Source organism: Bos indicus, chromosome 17 (assembly GCF_029378745.1).
Source record: "Bos indicus isolate NIAB-ARS_2022 breed Sahiwal x Tharparkar chromosome 17, NIAB-ARS_B.indTharparkar_mat_pri_1.0, whole genome shotgun sequence".
Lineage (NCBI taxonomy): Eukaryota > Metazoa > Chordata > Mammalia > Artiodactyla > Bovidae > Bos > Bos indicus.
In genome coordinates, this window is record NC_091776.1 from 29,897,293 (window position 1) to 29,917,669 (window position 20,377).

A 20,377-nucleotide genomic window follows, 5' to 3' on the forward strand; every position below is an offset into this window, starting at 1 on the left:
ACAGATTAGAACACCAAGGCATAGAGAATATAAGTAAATTATCCAGGGTCACTCTGGATAAATGGGAGGTGTGAAATTCAGTCCTAACTCTTTGAATCCAAAGTGTATGTTTTGTCAGGTTATCATTTAGCTTGGTATCTCAGCAAGAGTTTCCTTTTTTTTTTTTTCCCCTGTTTATGAGAAACAGAGTTCTTTTAACTGAAGGATTTGAGGAAAGTTATAGCAAGTTCTTTACCCTTTTGCCTTTTGTCCTTACCTTTAAAGAAAATTTACTAGTCTGTTCTTTCCAAGCATTCATACTTTAGCTGAATATAAAAGTATGTTAATAAGATTTAATATTTCTGTAAGACCAGTTAATTTTCTGCTAAATGAGTAGAGAAATTAATTTTTATGCCTATAACAACATTGAAAAGACATATAATTTGCCCATGCTTTTAATATTGCAGTTATAAATGGCATAAATTTGAATGTAACTCAGTTTACTTCATCATCACCCCAGGCCGCTCTGGTTTCCATCATTTCTTCTCTTTAACAATAGAGAATCTAATTCATCATTCACCAAAATCTAATATTTCAGTTTGGTGTTCTGGAATAAAATATAAGAAGAGATCTTATTTTAAAACATATTATAAAATACAAGAGGGCGTAGTCTGGGTCTTTTTAAATTTGCCATTTCCCCTCAGTGTCTAGCATAGTACCTGGTATATAGGCTCAGGCTCTCAGTAAATATTTTGACCATCTAAAAAGCATTTTAAAGATTATTCAGTAAAAAATTTTGTATTAAAGATGAGCAGCTGTAAGCCTAAAAAGATGAGACGACTTTTCCAGTAATAACCACACCACTAAGTACAAACATTTATTCACTGCTTGTGGTTGTTGCTGTTTAGTTGCTAAGTTATGTCCGATTCTTTTGGACATTCAGTTTAGTTCAGTTCAGTTGCTCAGTCATGTCCGACTCTTTAGACATTAGCAGACAGATTCTTTACTACTGAGCCATCAGGGAAGCCCATTGACTGCTTACTATGTGCTAGATATTGTTCCAAGTGCTTTAGGTGCAATATTTTACTTAATTTTCATTCTAAGGCTATGTGTAAAGTAATGGCAGAACCAGATGCAGAATCTAAATCGGGAGATTAGATACTTTTCCAATCCAATTTTTGCCACAGATCCAAGTCGAAAATGATATTAAATATATAGTTTAAATACTTTATCCACGGTAATATTTAATAATATTAAGTTAAAATGTGGCATTTTCTTATAAGGAGATTGGTTAAAGTTTAATAATTTTTTATGGAATAAATTGTATAACTTAAATATTCTCAGTCAGTTCAGTAGCTCAGGGATGCCCTACTCTTTGCAACCCCTTGGACTGCACCACTCCAGGCTTCCCTGTCCATCACAGAGATCTTCTTTTTAAAAAAGAAGATACATGTTATGTGAGGAGTAATCCTTTGTGAATGTCTGTACATCAGTGCTTCTCACCCATTTTTTACATCACTGTCTCCCAAAGGAGGCTTTTTAGACTTTTTTCTCCTAATTATTCCATCCAATGAAATTATAATATCACACATCTGTATCACATATATTTTTTGTACTGTTATATCTGTGTTTTATACAGAAAAAGTAAATTTTTTGTCTCTCCCCCCCAAGAACCAATTTTCTTGCTTCTTGAAATCCGTGTTGAGATTCCATACAGTATTTCTAATTTTGTGGTAAATGTTTTTCATATTTGTTTTATCCTGTACCTCCCATGTAATAATTCACATATACATATTTTGTTTTAATAAGTTTTTCAGACTTGTTTTGCACTCATTGGAGAAAAGGGCGTGACGTGGGATGTCATTAAGCTGCAGATAAACATGTACACAGCACCAGTTTTACTGGGCGCCTTCCTGGGAATTTTAAATATTATTCTGATCCTTACTATATTAAGGTAATTAGATAGAAATGATAAAACTACTCTTGTAGATTGTGAAAATAAATAAGCATTATCACTATTGAAGAATTATTTCTGTGATGTCTTTATTTGGTTTTTGATGTCTCTTGTACTTATATTTTTTAATAAGCAAATGCATGTGGTACTCTTAACTGAAATAGTGGATGATGAGTAAGAACAGATTATAAATTCTTTGAAGATTCAAAGTTTGGTCTTGATTTACTAATTATAGGTTTCTAAGTAAGGTAATAGCATGAAAGCAACATTTTAAGTAGATTAATGATTAGTATCAACCTTAGATACAAAAATTCCTCATAATATGTATTTCTTATCTTTTATATATCAGAAGAAATTTTATAAAACTACAGAAGTTTTGTTACTATATATTACTTTGGAGTGTTTTATCCAAGAGTCCACAGATGTTTATAACTCATGTTGAAAACCATTGGAAAACTTCAAATACTGATTAAGGTAGCTCATGTGTGCTCTTAGATTAATTATTTTTTCCATTTTATATGATAAAGTAATACAGTAATAGTTGTAACATATCATTTTAATTTTATTGGTTATATCATAATAATTTCATTACTCAGAAGGCAGTAAAAGAAACTATCAGAATGTGAAAAAATAGAAAGCTAATAATAAATTTAAACCATTCATCTATTATACTAAGCCTTTCATGGATACAATATTTATGTTTTTCTTTTAAGAGAACATCGTGTGGATGACTCAGGACGACAGTGTAAAAATATTAATTTTGAAGAAGGTACTATTAACCTGTTTGATTAAATTACTATAATATTACAGAGTATTTCTAATGATTCTATCTGTTTGATATTTACTTGAATCTTATTTCTGAGGACAACACAATGGGTAATTGGGGAAGGTCTCCAGAGTTGAAATTTACCTAATTTATTATTTTTACAAAGGCATACCTGTATCAGTGATTTGGTGTGCACAGCTGGCAGGGTAAAACCATTGCTAAAAATTACTTCATCTTGTTTTCCAAGAGCAATATCCTAAAATCCTTGAGATCTTTGAAATGAATTCGGTAGTTTTGCTATCAAATGTATCTTTCTGATTCAAGTATTTCTTTGTTCACTTAATCATCAGTATAAGTATGGTTTCTCTTTTGCATTTTTATTCTTTCGGTATACTCCACAAATGCACATTTTCATCCTATAGCTCTTTCTCTGGCCCATAAATAGGTTCCCAGTCTGGTAAGTATGTATAGTTTACTAAATAAACCATTATTTAAGTACTTCTAGTTATACCCTCTTTGGGGATTGTCCCTTCGTGAAAAAGAATGCAATTTAGTCCTTGCCCTCAAGGAGTTTATAAAGCTTTGGAAAAAACAGTATTATTTTGCTGAGTTCTTTGATAGGCATTTTATTTAATTTTCACAGCAAAACTACTGGAAGGTAAAGTTAAAAGTAGTTCGGTGGAAAGCAGAGTGATGAGAAGCTATAGCAAATTTTGAACAAAGGAAAGTATGATGTTAGTCACATTCCAAGTGAGGCTAATCCAGGTACGTGAAGACCTGAACTACAGCAGTAACTGAGAATGGAGAAATGATAGATATGAGCTCTCAAATTAAAAAGAAAATCAAGATTCTTGACAGGCTGGATAGGTAATGCTAAACAATGGACGAGGTTGTTGAAGATGTCTGCTAGGGTTTGATTGCAGATAGTTGAAAGAATGAGAGAAAAAGAATTTAAGAAGGGATATTGGCTGAAAAGACAAAACGATTTCAGTTTAGATCAAGCCAAATACAATGCTACTCTAGGAACAACTAAAAAATTCCAGAGGCATTTGTAATTTTGATGGTAGAAACCAAACCTAGAGATAGAAATTTGGGAGACATCCAATGAAAAACACTGTAGCAAAAAAGAGAAAGAGAAAGGAGGAAAGGAAGGGATAGATCAAGTGTGGCAAAGTATTGTTGAATGTAGGGCATAGATGGATAAGAGTATGTTTGGAATTTTTCAAAAGAAAGAATGCATGGTGAAGGAGTACCAACAGTGGGAATAAGCTACTTTTGGGAACAGGTGTAAAATTGGATGCTAACTTAAGGGACCTATCAGATAAAGAGAAGGAGCAAGTTAAAGAGGATGTAGTTGGGGGCCGAGAAAGGGAAGATACATGAGAAGCAAAATCTTTCACAAGTTGAAGGAGATAACCATATATAGATGCTTGCTTTATTGACTTTAATATGCTTAGAAAGCACCTGGGAACCGTGTGAAAACGCAGACTGTTTCAGTAGGCCTAGGGTGAGGTCTAAGTAGGGAGAATCTACATTCATAATAAGCTACCATGTGAGCTGATGCTGCTGATCTTTGAACCACACTTTGAGTAGCAAAGACCTACAGCTACACTGTCCAGCGTGGTAGTCACTGGTCAAATTTGACTGCTTAAACTTAGTTACATTTAAGAAATTCCTGGAAATTCCCTGGCATTCCGGTGGTTGGGACTTGACACTGTCACTGCCAGGGTCCTTCTTGTCAGGGAACTAAGATTCCTCAAGCTGCACAGTGAGGCCAAAATAATGAAGAGTAATCTTAAAGAAATTCCTTATTTTCACCATCTCACTAGCTACATTTCGGAATTTTGTTTTGTTTTGTTTGTGTGTATTTGCTTGCAGTTCTCTGTGGCTTGCAGGATAGTAAACCAGGGGTTGAACCCAGGCCACAACCATGAAAGCACTGAGTCCTGACCACTGGCCTGCCAGGGAAATCCCACACTAGCACATCTCAAGTGCTCAGTTGATGGGTATATGTGACTAGTGGCCGACTGTATTGGACAGCACAGAGAAAGGACATTTCCATCATGTCAGGGTTCTGTTGGACAGCACTGCTCTGAAACACAAATGAGAGTTTTAAAAGGAGTAATCTATTATGTTTCATAAGATTTCTAGGACCTTCAAAATAATTTTTATAAAACAGATGATTTTTAAATTTCAGTAAATGTTTAGATGAAATATATCAGGTTTGTTCCTCTTATTAAAGGTGTTATCATGGGATCAGGTTTGATTTCCAGTTACACAGTTTTTCAATCAATACGTTAATGTAGTGTTTTCTTAAAATTCTTATGATACCTAGTTAATTCCCGCAGTTTAGGATGCATCATTTCTGAGTCTCCCCACTAAAGCTAGCGCTGGTTGGAGGCTGTGGAAAACTAACCACCCATTTATAAACTATAGACTAATTTGGGGCAATGTTGGTATTTGATACAAAGGATTAAAGACTGGCTTAGGTGGTAATTGAGAATCAGGGAGGTCTATCCAAATAATTTAAGGCCCACAGGGACCAGAATCTACCCCAGAAAAGGAACTGGGCAAAGATGACTGGTTTTCTTTGTGTAAAAGGGAGGTTATAACCCTGTGTTGAGTGTTCAAGATGCCTAATTGCCCACAAGTATAACAGACTGATATTGGAAAAGAAACTCATTCTCAGGAATCTTGAGATATAAAGGCAGGCACTACTATGAAAAAAAATATAGAAATTTGCTACGTCTTAGGAAAGTTACCCCCTGCTCCTACTTCTGCTGTGCATACACTTAAAGATAGCATAAGTAAATATATTCTTGTATTATCTACCTCGTTTACTCTGAGTAAGTAGGTAAATTATTTAAAAAACATGATGAATGTATATAAATACATGTATGTAACTTCATATTTCTCAATTACATCAGATACAGCTTATATTGAGTTTGTTGCTTAACTTCATAGTTCAAGATCAGTGAATATCTGAACTCATTTGCCTTCCTAATTTATGAAACTGCCATCAAATCTTGGTAGTTCTTTGCAAAAAATATAAATGGTAATATGAGGACTTTCAAAAATTCTGGTAAAAAATGCAACAATATTTAGTAATACTAATTCACTGAAATTTAGAATATGTATCCATTGAAGTGAATCATAGAACTGAGAACTGATTTAGTAAACTATTCGAGGTCTTCATGAAATCCTTGTAAATTTAAAATTTCAGTAAGGTAGAAAAAAAATTGCAACTGAAATGTACTTTGCATGAGATGATTTTATAGAATTCTATGGACATACAGTTCTCTTTTTGAGAGATGCCAAATAGAAAATCTGAGTATTTCCTATAGATAACAGAATTGAAATGTATGTCTTGGAAAGAAAATTCACTTTAATTTTCAATGCCATTTAAAAATTATTTCTATCATGTAAATTCTGTTACTTTTAAACTATTTTGAAGCCTAAAAACCATTTTAAATGTTTAGTCATTGAATTTTCTACGTATAATTTTTACATTATTTTAGTGTCATGAGAAAATTAAATATGTAAATAATATAATTTTTCTTTTGTTTACTGTAGCAAGTACAGATGAAGTTCAAGTCCCCCAAGAAAATATTGATCAAGTTGCTGTTGTGGCCACCAATATTCTGTTTTTTGTGATTCTGTTTATCTTTGCCCTTTTTGAAACGTAAGTTTTTTTCTGTTTTCATCTAAATCAGATTGTATAAATAATCTGTATTTCTTTATGCAATATTAATCAGGCTTATAGATATTCTCAAAAACCTTGTGTGAGGCATATTTTTCTTATGATGTAAAAAGGCAAGTATAAATTATTTGCCTTTTAACTTGAATGTAGTTAATTCTCTGTTGATAAACTTACTGCCTTATCATGAGTCTGTTTCACTATTCTTCCTTTCCTTTTGAGTTTTATGATAAATATAGTTATAAAACTGTGTATTAATTTACTTTAAGCTATGTAGTTCCCAACTTATGTATATTGGATTCAGTCTAGAAATTTTAACTCTATTTCAGCCCTAATCCTGAAAAAAACTAGTATATCTGCCTTGTGTAGGCTTTATTGACCTATAAAAGTTATCATATGGCTTTATTTTTAAAATACTTTTCCATTATATTATTAAAATAATATATTCTTGTTAAAAATATTCCAAACACTGCAACTGTATTTCCATATCCACTACTTTCCCTGGAGGTAGCCACTGCTAATACATCAGTGTGTGTTTTATTTTCCTAACAATTTTTTCTATACAACTGTTAGTATTGAGGTTTGTGTGTATGTGTGTGTCCATTAAGCCAACATAGAATATGTGATAGTATCATTTGACGGCTTGGTGTATTCACTTACCAATATATTGTAACATTTTTATGCTGGTATATTTTATGCCAGATCTACTTAATTTTTAAAAAATTATTGAGATATATGAAAGTTTTACCTCATCTCCTTTTGTGGGCATTTATTTTATTATGGTGAATATTGTTGTTCAGTCACTCAGTCATCTCTCTGTGGCTCCATGGACTATGGCACGCCAGGCTTCCCTGTCCTTCACTATCTCTCGGAGTTTGCTCAGACTCATGTCCATTGAGTCAGTGATGCCATCCAACCATTTCATACTGTTTCTCTCTTCTCCTGCCCTCAATCTTTCCCAGCATCAGGGTCTTTTCCAGTGAGTCGGCTTTTTGCATCAGGTGGCCAAAGTATTAGAGCTTCAGCTTCAACATCAGTCCTTCCAATGCGTATTCCGGGTTGATTTCCTTTAGGATTGACTGGTTTGATCTACTTGCTGTCCAAGGGACTCTCAAGAGTCTTCTCCAGTACCACAGTTTGAAAGTATCAGTAAAACTTTTTTTTTCAATTTTAAGAATTTAATTTATTCTCTTGTATATTTATTTCCCATTAATCCATGTTGAGCCATGTTAATGGTGGTGGTGGTTGTTTGGTCGCTTGGTTATGTTCAACTCTCTTGCATCCCTATGTACTGTAGCCCTCCAGGCTCCTCTGTCCATGGGATTTCCCAGGTATGAATATTGAAATGGGTTGCCATTTCCTTCTCTGGGGGATTTTCCCAACCCAGGGATTGAACTTGCATCTCCTGCACTGGCAGGCAGATTCTTTACCACCGAGCTACCAGGGAAGCCACGTGTTACTGGACATGTATTAAACTTTTAGTCTGCTATGATTCTTAGAACTTTTCTGCCATATTTTCTTTTTTTTTTTTAATTGAGATCAAATTTGTATATAATAATGTACTTGTTGATTAAGGTATACCACTTTACTTTTTGTTTTGGCTGCAATGGGTCTTTGTCCCTGTGCGGGCTGTCTCTAGTCACAGTGAGCAAGAGCCACTCCCTGGTTCTGGTTCGTAGGCTTCTCATTGTGGTGACTTGTCTTGTTGTGGAGCACAGGCTCTAAGGTGCCGGCCCTTCAGTAGCTATGGCGCCCAGGCTTAGTTGCCACACAGCATGTGGAATCTTTCTGAACCAGGGCAGTCAAACCCAAACCCTGCATTGGCAGGTGAATTCTTTACTACCAGGCGTGTCCCTGTTTTAATTATCTTTAATTATACAATTCAGTGACATTAAATACATTCACAGTGTTGTGCAACCATCACCACCACCCATCCCTGGAACCTTTTTATCATCCCAGACAGAAGCATGACTACACCCATTAATCAGTAAGTCCCCATTCCTTCTCACCCAGCCCCTGGTTGCCTCTATTCTACTTTGTTTCTCTATGAATTTGCCTATTCCAGATACTTCATATAAGTGAAATCATGCAATCTTTATCGTTTTGTGTCTTGCATGTTTCACTTGGCATGTTGTTTTCAAGGTCCTTCCATGTTGTAGCATGTGCCAGAATTTTATGCTTTTAATAACTGAATTATTCCATTGTATGTATATACCAGTTTTGTTTATCCATTCATCTGTCAGTGGAAATTTGGGTCATTTCCACCTTTTGCCTATTGTAGATAATGCTACTATGAACATTAGTATATAAGTATCTGAGTCCCTGCTTTCAGTTCTTTTGGGTATATACCCAGAAGTGGAAAGGCTAGATAATATGATAATTTTGTGTTTAGCTTATTGAAAAACCACTGAACTGTTTTCTAAAGCAGCTCATCTGATTTTAAAATAAAAAATGATGTTAAAAAAATGGTGATGTTCTGGCACTTGACTGGTGGTCCAGTGATTAAGATGCAATGCTTCCAATGCAGAGGATGCTGGTTCAAACCCTGGTCAGGGAACTAAAATCCCACATACCATGTGGCCAAAAAAAGTGATTTTTTTCTGAGATTTTTTTTCCACTTATTTATTCATATCATGCCTTATGGAAATTTCTCTTTTTCCAACTTTTCTCTCTTTGATGTTATTTGCCTGGTTAAATATTGCTGTAAAAATCACTAAGGCAAATGGAAATGCTCTAAATCTGCCCAAAACAGGTAACGCCTGGAGTTCTAGAGCAGAGTAAATAAAGGTTCACCGAGAGGCCACGACACCAACAGATGCCCCTTCCTAATGGAGTGGATGGGCTGAGGAACCTGCTGATGGTCATTACTTCCCTCTGGAGCAGTGGCCACTCACCTTGGCTGCATATTGGAATCACCTGGGATGCTTAAATAAACACCAATGCCTGGGTCCTACCCACCCCACACAGACTCTTACTTGGGTATAGTCTAATAGTGGAGATATTCTTTCCAAAGTCCCTGGCATTCTGATAAGAAGCCAAGTTGAGAGCCACTGCATTAGGAGATTGGATTGTTTGATTTAAGTCCTACATCACCTATCAGTCTAAGGGATAAGCTATGGGGCCTCAACTTTCCTTTGACTCTGTTTAGCCATAGCCCTTTATGTACATCCATATCTTTGTTAGAAAAAATATGTCCCATTTGTGGTAATTTTGGTAGGCTGAAATATGGATGGCTGCTATTATCAAGACACGTCTACCTTGTCAGATGTCTGCAGAAGCTTTCACTCTTGTTCTCAAATAAACTTTCTTTTTTTGAAAAAAAAAAGTGACTTTTTTTTTTTTTAAAGAATGACTATTTTAAATATTTTTAAATTCTTTTTGTAGCAATTAACAGAAGGAGATAGAAAGTCAGAAAAGAAGATTGTCAAGGAAGGAGACAGATAGTCATATAAAGAAAGAGTAGCCTTAGATATAGGGAGAAAAATATGTGCATTCAAAGTTATAAAAGAAATTGAGGAAGAGAAAAAGCAATCCATAAGTTTCTCATAACTTAATCATAGTAATATTATTTCATTGAAAAGAGACCAATTTAAACCAAAATGCAACCATGACTTCTTATATTAGAATGGTAGGAATTATGGTTTGTTTTCTTTTCCTGTTTTTCAAACTTTTTGCAGTGTGGTATGTTACTTATATAATTATAATAACTATTAAAAAATAAAAATGCAAACAGCCAAACTTAGTAGCCTGTGTTACTGTGATATTATGTTACAATAAAATGTCCTTAAAATGTGTTTCTATTTTTGTTTATGTAGATCTGATGTCATTGATAAAAGGGATACAAATTCTTAAATGTGTTGGTATCTAATGAAGCTTACTATTTCAACTTTAACAATGACTAAGGTTTAAATAAAATGAGAATTATTTATTTTTTGTTTCTATTAGCATTGTGACTCCATTAACAATGGATATGTATGCCTGGACCAGAGAACAAGCTGTATTATATGATGGAATAATACTTGCTGCTCTTGGAGTTGAGGCAGTTATTATTTTCATGGGGATAAAATTACTTTCCAAAAAGTAAGTTATGTGTCTTTGTTTTTATTTCACACCTGTTTTTTTTTTAAATAAGGCATGAAACAGAGCTAATGATGTAAGTGAATGTATTAGTAAAATAATGTGAATCTTTTTTCTTATTATTGTATGAGTTTTAGTCCTTGAACGTTTGCAAACATTTAAAATTTATTAAAGGAGCATATTTCTATACCATGTAGAAGATTTTCTGGTAAAGCAAGAATATCTTACAAAGTGAATAATTGTCTTCTAATGTATCTTTTGTATATTTTATTTAAAGTATCTCTGTAAGTGTATTTCATAAAATATTGTTCTTCTATGTGGTAATATATGTTATACAACAAGAAAGATTAATAGTTAAGTCTGGAAAATTCTGGTTAAAATAATCAAACTCCTTTACTCTAAAACTTCTAAATCTTCAGTATATATACTATATCATCATGACAAATAGAGAATGTAGCATTTCTCAAAGTTAATTGCAACTTTGATCATAGAACACTTTTTTAGTTTTTTTATTTTTAAAATTTATTTTTAATTGAAGGATAATTGTGTCACAGTGTTGTGTTGGTTTCTGCCATATATCAACAGAAAATAATAGGCACAGGTTTACGTATGTCTCCTCCCTCTTGAACCTCCCTCTCACCTCCCACCCCATCCCACCTCTCTAGGTTGTCACAGAGCACCAGGTTGAACTCCCTGTGTTATAAAGCAACTGCCCATTAGCTATCTGTTTTACATATAGTAATGTATATGTTTCCCTGCCACTCTCTCAATTCGCCATTCCACCCTCTCCTTCCCCCACTATGTCCATAAGTCTGTTCTCTGTGGATCATAGAACACTTTTTTTAAAGAAGCATTTTGCAAAAGTAAACTGTAAGGAAATTCTTGTATAAAATTTAGTTCATTCATATAGTCTGTGGTGGCATGTTAGTTGATGAATTCAGCTTTAACAATTTAATTATTCCTGAATACTTTAACAATGTAACTTTAATAAAGTTCTAAGATCATTTGACAAATACTGAGTCAGTGCATAGGGTTGGGTGCTATGGGGAATACTACGAAGATTCGTGTCTTTATAGAGCCAAGAAAGAGGCCAAATTATACAGTGGAAGTGAGAAATAGATTTAAGGGACTAGATCTGATAGAATGGTGACTGCAGCCATGAAATTAAAAGATGCTGACTCCTTGGAAGAAAAGTTATGACAGCATATTAAAAAGCAGAGATATTACTTTGCCAACAAAAGTCCGTCTAGTCAAGGCTATGGTTTTTCCAGTAGTCATGTGTGGATGTGAGAGTTGGCCTATAAAGAAAGCTGAGAGCCAAAGAATTGATACTTTTAAACTGTGGTGTTGGAGAAGACTCTTGAGAGTCGCTTGGACTGCAAGGAGATCCAACCAGTCCATCCTAAAGGAGCTCAGTCCTGAGTGTTCATTGGAAGGACTGATGCTGAAGCTGAAACTCCAGTACTTTAGCCACCTGATGCGAAATGCTGACTCATTTGAAAAGACCCTGATGCTGGGAAAGATTGAAGGCAGGAGGAGAAAGGGACAACAGAGAATGAGATGGTTGGATGGCATCACTGACTCAGTGCACATAAGTCTGAGTAAACTCCGGGAGTTGGTGATGGACAGGGAGGCCTGGCGTGCTGCAGTCCATGGGTTCGCAAAGAGTTGGACACGACTGAGTGACTGAACTGAAAAAGGCCAATATACAGATATGGACATAGACATCGATTCATATTCAGTTAAAGTAATAGTAGATGTATTACATCTTGCTACAAAGATAGAGTGTCCTGCTGATATTCTTACAGGTTATCCAATTTCATACCTTCCAAGAGCTTGTATTCTATGGAAAGCCAGTAAACACAAGTATGGAATCAGGTCATAAGTAGTATAAAGAATAGAGCACAAGAAGAGAATGAAAAGTGGCATGGGTAGTGTTTTGATTGGCTTCTCAAGGAAAGCAGCTCAGTTTGAAGTTATATCTGGGTTGAGACTTCAGTGAAATCAGAATAGCCATTTCAGGGGCCTGGAACTCTTGCCTCAGAAGACTGACCTTCATATGATTAAGGAACAAGCAGGAAGGCCATTTTTGCTAGAGCAGAATGAGAGAAATGGCAAATGAGAGGAGATCAGGTTGGAAAGATATGAAACCTTGTAGGCATTCTGAAGGTGATGGGAAGTGTTGGGTTTCTTTTGTTTTAGGAACCTTTGATCTTGTTTGTGTATTTCACATTTTATTATGGAAAATTTCTAACATATGCAAAGGTGTAGAGAGAATCATGTCCTGAATGTCTAACATCTATTATCCAGCTTCAACAGTTATAACCTTGGATAATCTTGATTCATCTATACCACTCCCTATCCTCTACACCTGGATGATTTTGAAGCTAATATTAGACATCATTTCATGTCTTCCATAAATATTTCAGTATGTATCTCTAAAAGTTGAAGATGACAACATTATCACATCTAAAAAAATTAACAGTGATTTCTAAATATCATCAAATATCCAGTGTGTATTCAGATTTTCTACACTCTTAATTTTTTTTAAAATTTGTTTTGTCTTACATTATTTTATAGCTTACTCACTTGACTCAGGCCCTTGTGTTTCTTAAATCTCTTAGTATAGCTTTTAGAAGAGAGATAGAGATTCTTTCCTTTTATTAACTGATTTTTAAAATAACTAGTGGATTCTGTAACATCCTCTTAAGTTACCAAGAATATTTTATTTTAATATAGTATGTATTTATAGATTATAACATTTTTATGTGTTTCAAGTCATTGTCACTACTATTCTCTTTGGTATTCACGTCGTGTTTTTGGCCAGCTTCCTCAAACTGACTCTGAGCACTTATTTTTGGCTGCACTGCACAGCATATGGGATCGTAGTTCCCCAGCCAGGGTTCAAACCTGTGCCCCTGTGGTAGAAAGGCAGAGCTCTATCCACTGGACAGCCAGGGAATTCTTTTATGACCAGTAGTCACTGATAATTTCTATTGTTTCTGGTATGGTAAGATGTCAAGGCTCATCTTAATGCTTCTTGTCCCAGACTTGAAATCAGCCAGTGTTCAGAGGAGTCCTAGTTCCTCTTAGTGGGAAATTATAGTTTGTATTTGTTTTAATTAATATATCACTTTAAGTATCAAGATATTATTTGTTTATAGTTTTAAAAATTATAAAGGTAATAGAACTATATGTTATAATATACTGTTTCATGTTTAAATTACAGAGTTTCTGTTCTTTAACAGGATTGGTGAGCGTGCTCTTCTACTGGGAGGACTCATCATTATATGGGTTGGCTTCTTTGTCTTGTTACCTTGGGGAAATCAGTTTCCCAAAATACAGTGGGAAGGTATAGCCATTCATAATTCTATAATGTTAGCCCCTGTTATTCATCTAAAATTAACAAGTAACACACTGTACTAATTTTGTTTTCATAGATTTACATAATAACTCAATCCCTAATACCACATTTGGAGAAATAATTATTACTCTTTGGAAGTCTCCAAGAGAAGATCACAGTGAAGAACCAACTGGTTGCCCAGTTGAACAAGCGTGGTGCCTGTATACCCCCATGATCCATCTGGCCCAGTTCCTCATATCAGCTGTGCTAATTGGAATAGGCTATCCATCCTGCAATGTTATGTCCTATACATTATATTCGAAAATTCTGGGACCAAACCCTCAGGTGAGTCCGTTATTCTGACGTTGCAGTTATGTGGGGTATATGTATACTTGCAAGCACTCACATTTTTTTTTTCCATCCATTCTCCATTTTTACATAAGCTGATTTAGGGGATTTTTATCATACTCAGCATTTTAAATTTAAAACCCCACCACTTTCATAAAGTACTTACAAGATTGTAAACTGAAATTTAACAGAAAGTACTTTAAGTTAGAACTAAGGATGTTTTGAACTCAGATTATGAGCTCTAAGTTATTTTCATAGAAAAAATTATCTGAAGCATACTTTTCAGAAACTCATTGTTAAACTAGGCAACAGTTAGCCAACCAAAATTGATAGCCAAATTTGGATCTAGACTTAATTTCATGTGGTCCTAGGGACAGTTATTAAGAGATGAAAACACAGTAGTTGGAAAAGTATGCAGCAGTTTTGTTATTTTAAATTTGTTCTTATAAGAATTTCCATATTCATTATTTAAAACTTAGAAAAAGTATAGAAGCAAAATGGAGAAAAGTATCAAAGAGACAAGTACTACAGTTTGGTGAAATATACTTCCACTTAGAGTCTTTATCCGTGTGTGTGTGCATGGGTGTGTGGGCCTAACACAAAAATAGGACTATATCTTTGATACTATTTTTTAAACTGTTTTTTTAAATTATGCTGCAAATATTCTCCCATAACATTTTATATTAAGGAATTATTTTTTAATGGAGACATATTCCATCTTATGTATGTATCATCATTTACTCAGTCATTTTCCTGTTATTGTACATTTAGGTTATTTCAGATTTTACTTCTGACTTTCCTTCATGCGTGCTTAAGTCGCTTCAGTAAGTCTGACTGCGATTGTGTAGACTGTAGCCCGTCAGTCTCCTCTGTCCATAGGATTCTCCAGGCAAGAATACTGGAGTGGGTTGCCAAGTCCTCCTCCAGGGGATCTTTCTGGTCCAGGGACCAAACCTGCATCTCTTATGTCTCCTGCATTGGCAGGCAGGTTTTTTACCACAAGCACCACCTGGGAAGCAGTTATTTAAATGGCAACAAAATGAAAAACAGTATCTTCCTTTTTATAAAAATTAAACTGATGGTTTTGCATTTTCAAGGTAGAAATTAGTGTTTTTCTTTAAATAAAGCAAAGATTAAAAAAAGTTCATTATCACTGTTTTTAAACTAAAATCATAAACATTTTAGTAATTTCTGGATTTTTTAATCTATAAAGTTATATTTTCACATTTTCAAAATCAGGAATAAATGCATATTAGTTACAAAAACAATACATGATAGTTGCAGGAAAAGTCAAATAATTTGAAATGTATATAGCAGAAAAGGAAGGATCCCCTTAGCCCATCATACTATAGTTAACCACTTCATAGTGTACTTCATTTGTACCCTTCATGACTTTTGTTATGCCTTTTCAAGTATATCCACCCTCATGCCTTTTAAAAAAATATGAATTATATCTCAAGTATATAAAGTTTTTTCTACATTTTGGATTTTTTTCCCTTTAATATACCATGACTTTCTATGTCAATGCGAATAGATGTTATTCTCATTATAAGATCTTATTCTGTATATGGATGGCCTTTTAAGCAACTGTGTAGCATTCCATTTATTAAATGTGCCATAAATTATTTACTTAATCCACATTTGACAGGTTATTTACAATTGGGGGGATATTAAAAGTAATGCTGCATTTTGGACATTGTAGTTGGAGCAGTGACATTGTGGTGACATGGAAATTAATACAGTGGAGTCAGCCAAATAGGGCTTCGAATCTCTTGGATAAGTTACTTGAATTTTCTGAGCTTTAGCTTCCTTGCTTGCTAATTTGGGATAATACCAATCATAGAAATTTGTGAACATTGGAAATAATATATGTAAAGCACCTAATGTAGTGTCTGGAAAATAGCAAGTACAAAACAAATGTTAGCCTTAAAAGGTAAGTTTATAAATCATTTCAGTAGACAGTGTTTGTTCTTTTATACACTTTTATTTTTCCTAAATAGTATATCAAATAAGTTTATCATTCATTATTTGTGGTATTTATAGAGAGGCACTTTGTAATTAATTTAAAAACAACAGATAGAGAAAATGACTACACCTGATTACGAGTGTGCTTCTCCCTCCACAGGGTGTGTACATGGGCTGGTTAACAGCGTCTGGAAGTGCAGCACGGATTCTTGGACCTGTGTTCATCAGCCAAGTGTACACTGCCTGGGGTCCACGGTGGGCTTTCAGCCTAGTGTGTGGGATGGTGGTGCTCACCGTCACACTCCTGGGTGTGGTTTACAGAAGACTCATTGCTTTTTCTGTAAGGCATGGAAGGATTCAAGAGTAACCTAGCTAAGACTGTGTGGAAAGTACACTTGTGTGGAACTTTCTCTTTTTTAAGACTCTTCTTGACAACTGCTACGAGTCAGTTTCCTAAAGTCAGGTTGTAGGTAATAGTGTATGTTGCAAAACAAGAACGTATATTGAATAAAATAGGGAATTCTATGTGTAATTGTGACTAGCAAGGTAATATGAAAATTCTAGATTATAGTTTTCCTTATCTCAAAAAAAGAAACAGTTTCCATAAGACCTTTTTTGGGGGATGGCATGAAGTCATGAATGAATAGATGGTGCTCTATAAATGTGAAGTTATATCCTTAAGTCAAACTGCAGAAGTGTCATTAAAATAATGAGAAGATCTATGCAGTGAAATCATAGGGAGAGTTCTGTATGAATTACCTGTGATAGAATGAAATCACAGAAATTATTTACCTAAATAGGGGGATTTTTATTGAAAGACAGCTCCTTTTTATTTACTAAAAAATATATTTTCTGTTATTATCAAGTTTTCCTTATAAAATAAAATCATGACTTAAAATTTCCACTTACCATGCCTGTCATCCTGCCTTAGCTTCTATAAGTCATGATTTTTAATACTATACTTTGCATCTTACTTTAGTTTTGGTTCTTACTAAGTAACCCCTAAGTTAATAAATGTGTATGAATAATGCTCATATTTGAGCAATAAAGAAAGATCATCAATAGATCAAAATGGATTTCACTACCTGTAGTAGGGATGACTACTTTTTTCTTTCAAGGCCTAATAATTAATTCAACTTTAGAAACATAAGCCAGATAATGTGTTATTATATACATATACTGAACACCAAAATGTTAAAATTATTGGCATTTTCCAACTCCCTTAAGTTCTAGAGAAAAACTATTATTTTATTTACTTTTTCTCTTGTCTCAGTAGTGGTAGGGAAGACCCAGCAGTTTTCAATCTTGTCTGCATAGCTACTCAGAACCACAGGATTTAAAATTTGGATAGGCTATGGTAGCCCCAATATAGTTATTTAATGACTATCTAGGTAAAATGCCTTTAACAGTTTACCGAGTTTACTAGAAGTTGGCTAAATTACACTATGTACACATCACTACCTCACACGAATCTGAATGCTGCTAAACGGGACTAGTACAGAGCTATATAGATGGATGATCTGTATTACCCCAAAACGCAAAAATGTTTCTAAATACTTTCCCAAGTGTTTCCTACTGTTATAAAAATTTTCAAAACCGAGAGTAAACATTATAATCTGCACTTTATATTGTTTGCTGTCCTTTCTTTGGTGGTAGTGGTGGGGTGGCTTGAATAACAAATTTATTTCTCACAGTTCTGGTCTAGAAGTCTAAGATCAAAGTGCTAGCAGGGTTGGTTTCTTCTGAGGCTTTTCTCCTTGGTAAGTAGTGCGTGCATACTCTGTCATGTCTGACTCTTTGCGACCCCCATCATTGTAGCTTGCCAGGCTCCTCTGTCCATGGAATTTCCCAGGCAATACTGGAGTGGGTTGCCATTTCCTCCTCCAGGGGGATCTTCCTGACTGAGGGATTGGAACCACATGTCCTGTGTCTCCTGCATTGGCAAGTGGATTCTTTACCACTGAGCTACCTGGGAAGCCATCTTGGTATGTAGAGGGTTATCTTTTTCCTGTGTCTTTTTGTTTTTTCTGGCTTTATTGAGATATAATGGACATATAACGTTTAAGTTTAAGGTATACAACATGTTGATTTGATCCTTGAATAATGCAAAATGATTACAATAGCATTAGCTATCACCTCCATCATATCACATAATTAGTTTCTTTTTTTATGGTGAGAACCTTAAAATCAACTCTTAGCAATTTTTAAGTATACAGTAGTGTTACTAACTATAATCACCAGGAAGTTTGTACTCTTAGACCAACATCTCCCCATTCCCTTCACTCCCTTGCCCCTGGCAGTTATCATTCCACTCTGCCTCTAATAGTCTGGCTCTTTTAGATTCCACATACAAATGGTGTCATACAGTATTTGTTCCTCTCTATCATTATTCACTTAGCATAATGCCCTCAGGTTCCATCCATGTTGTCACAAATGGCAGAATCTCCTTTCTTACGGCTGAGTAATATTCACACACACACACACACACTTAACTGAAAACCTCCCTGGTGGCTCAGATGGTAAGGCATCTGCCTGTAATGTGGGAGACCTGGGTTCCATCCCTGTGTCGGGAAGATCCCCTGGAAAAGGAAATGGCAACCCACTCCAATATTCTTGCCTGGAAAATTCCATGAATGGATGAGACTAGTAGGCTACAGTCCATGGGATCACAGAGTTGGGCACAACTGAGCAACTTTACTGGCTCACTGGTTCCTTATCCATTCGTCTGCTGATGGACACCTAGGTTGTCTATCATCTCATTGCTGTTGTAAATAATGCTGTAGTAACATGAGAAGGCACATGTCTCCTGATATCCTGCCTTCATCTTCTTTGGATATATACCTGGTGGAATTGTTGGATCACATGGTAGTTCTTAATTTTTTGAGGAATTTCCACACTCTTGCAGAGGCTATACCAATTTACATTCCCATCAGCAGTACATGAATGTTCCCTTTCTGTACACACTTAGTTTTTCTATTTATCTTTTTGATGATAGCCATTTTTAACAAGAGGATATATTTCACTGTGGATTTTAAAAATTATTTAGGCTGCCCTTGGTGTCCACTGCTGTGAACAGGCTTTCACTAGTTGTGAGCGGGAGTTCCCCTTCACTGTGGTGCGGTCTTCTCACTGCAGTGGTTTCTCTCGTGGAGCACAGGCTCTAGGTGCACAGGCTTCAGTAGTTGTGGCACGCCGGCTATAGAGCATTATGTAGATCTCATTTTGGATCTTAAGTCAAATGTAAAATGGTATTGTTGAGGTAATTGGAGAAATTACCTCACTGGAGGGAGTGAGGTCAGTGGCTCAGTTTTGGAGCAAGTAGTGTCAGGGTTCCCAGAACCTAGTCCCCTAGCTTCATCAGGGTGGGTGTGGGGTCTGTGCTGAGCATGGGTGGCAGGGTCTCTTCTGGGACAGCTCATGCATTGTGATAACAGCCGTTGTTCCTAGCTGCAGAGCCTGAATCTCTGTCCCTCCTAGAGGGTCTGAGCTAATATCCTCTAATAAATACTTTCTCCTTAGGTTAGATTGTGTTTTAGTTTGTAACTAAAACCCCTGGCTGATACAGGAGGCCAGAGTAGATGTTTGAAGATGTGAAGGAAGCTATTGTCATAGTAAAGATGTGTGATGCTGGTGACTTCAGTTACGGAACTGACAGTGGAACTGGGAATTAAAAGCATGTTGAATGCAGTTTAGAGGTAGAGTTAGCAGGATTAATTTGTGACTAGATTAAAGGTAAAATAAGGTGTTAAGAATGAGTGCCAGGATTTGAAATGAAAAACTAGTGATGCAGATGCCATTTACTGGAATTACTGAGAAGAAACAGGGAAAGTGTGCAGTTGACCAAATGTTCTGATAGATAACAGCAGCATGCCAGATAGATATGCCCATAAACAGATAAAAACAGAATGTATTATAAAATGAGCTGAAAGAAACTCTGAACGAAAGGCAAAAAAAAAATGACAAAACTGTATTTTGAAAAACTGAGAAATGGGAATATTTCCCAATGAACTAGGAAAATAAGATAATAAGGTATGAAAATATTGCTGGCAGAGCTCAGGAAATAAGAAACTTAAAAAAATAATTTCAGACATGAACAAATTAGAAGGAACACAAGAGTAATAAGATGCCACAGATAATTTTATAATGGAAATTAAAGATGGAGGAAAATTAAAATACTAGAGATAATATGCATACGAAAAGGAAATTCAACCTGAAAGAAGGGAGTAAAGGAAAAGAAAAGCAAACAAG

General features: G+C 35.2%; 1 protein-coding gene across 3 annotated transcripts in view; it reads left to right on the forward strand.

Annotated features, from left to right (window-relative positions):
* MFSD8 (major facilitator superfamily domain containing 8) overlaps positions 1-17,755 on the forward strand; it is a 37,738-nt gene extending 19,983 nt beyond the window's left edge. For all 3 annotated transcript variants that reach the window (XM_019977434.2, XM_070769126.1, XM_070769127.1), the window contains exons 6-12: positions 1,789-1,933; positions 2,647-2,702; positions 6,273-6,381; positions 10,342-10,476; positions 13,722-13,825; positions 13,914-14,161; positions 16,290-17,755. In XM_019977434.2, coding sequence (XP_019832993.1) covers positions 1,789-1,933; positions 2,647-2,702; positions 6,273-6,381; positions 10,342-10,476; positions 13,722-13,825; positions 13,914-14,161; positions 16,290-16,496 — 1,004 coding nt within the window. In that variant the 3' untranslated portion in view covers positions 16,497-17,755. The remainder of the gene's footprint in view (positions 1-1,788; positions 1,934-2,646; positions 2,703-6,272; positions 6,382-10,341; positions 10,477-13,721; positions 13,826-13,913; positions 14,162-16,289) is intronic.
* The last annotated feature ends 2,622 nt before the right edge of the window (positions 17,756-20,377 follow it).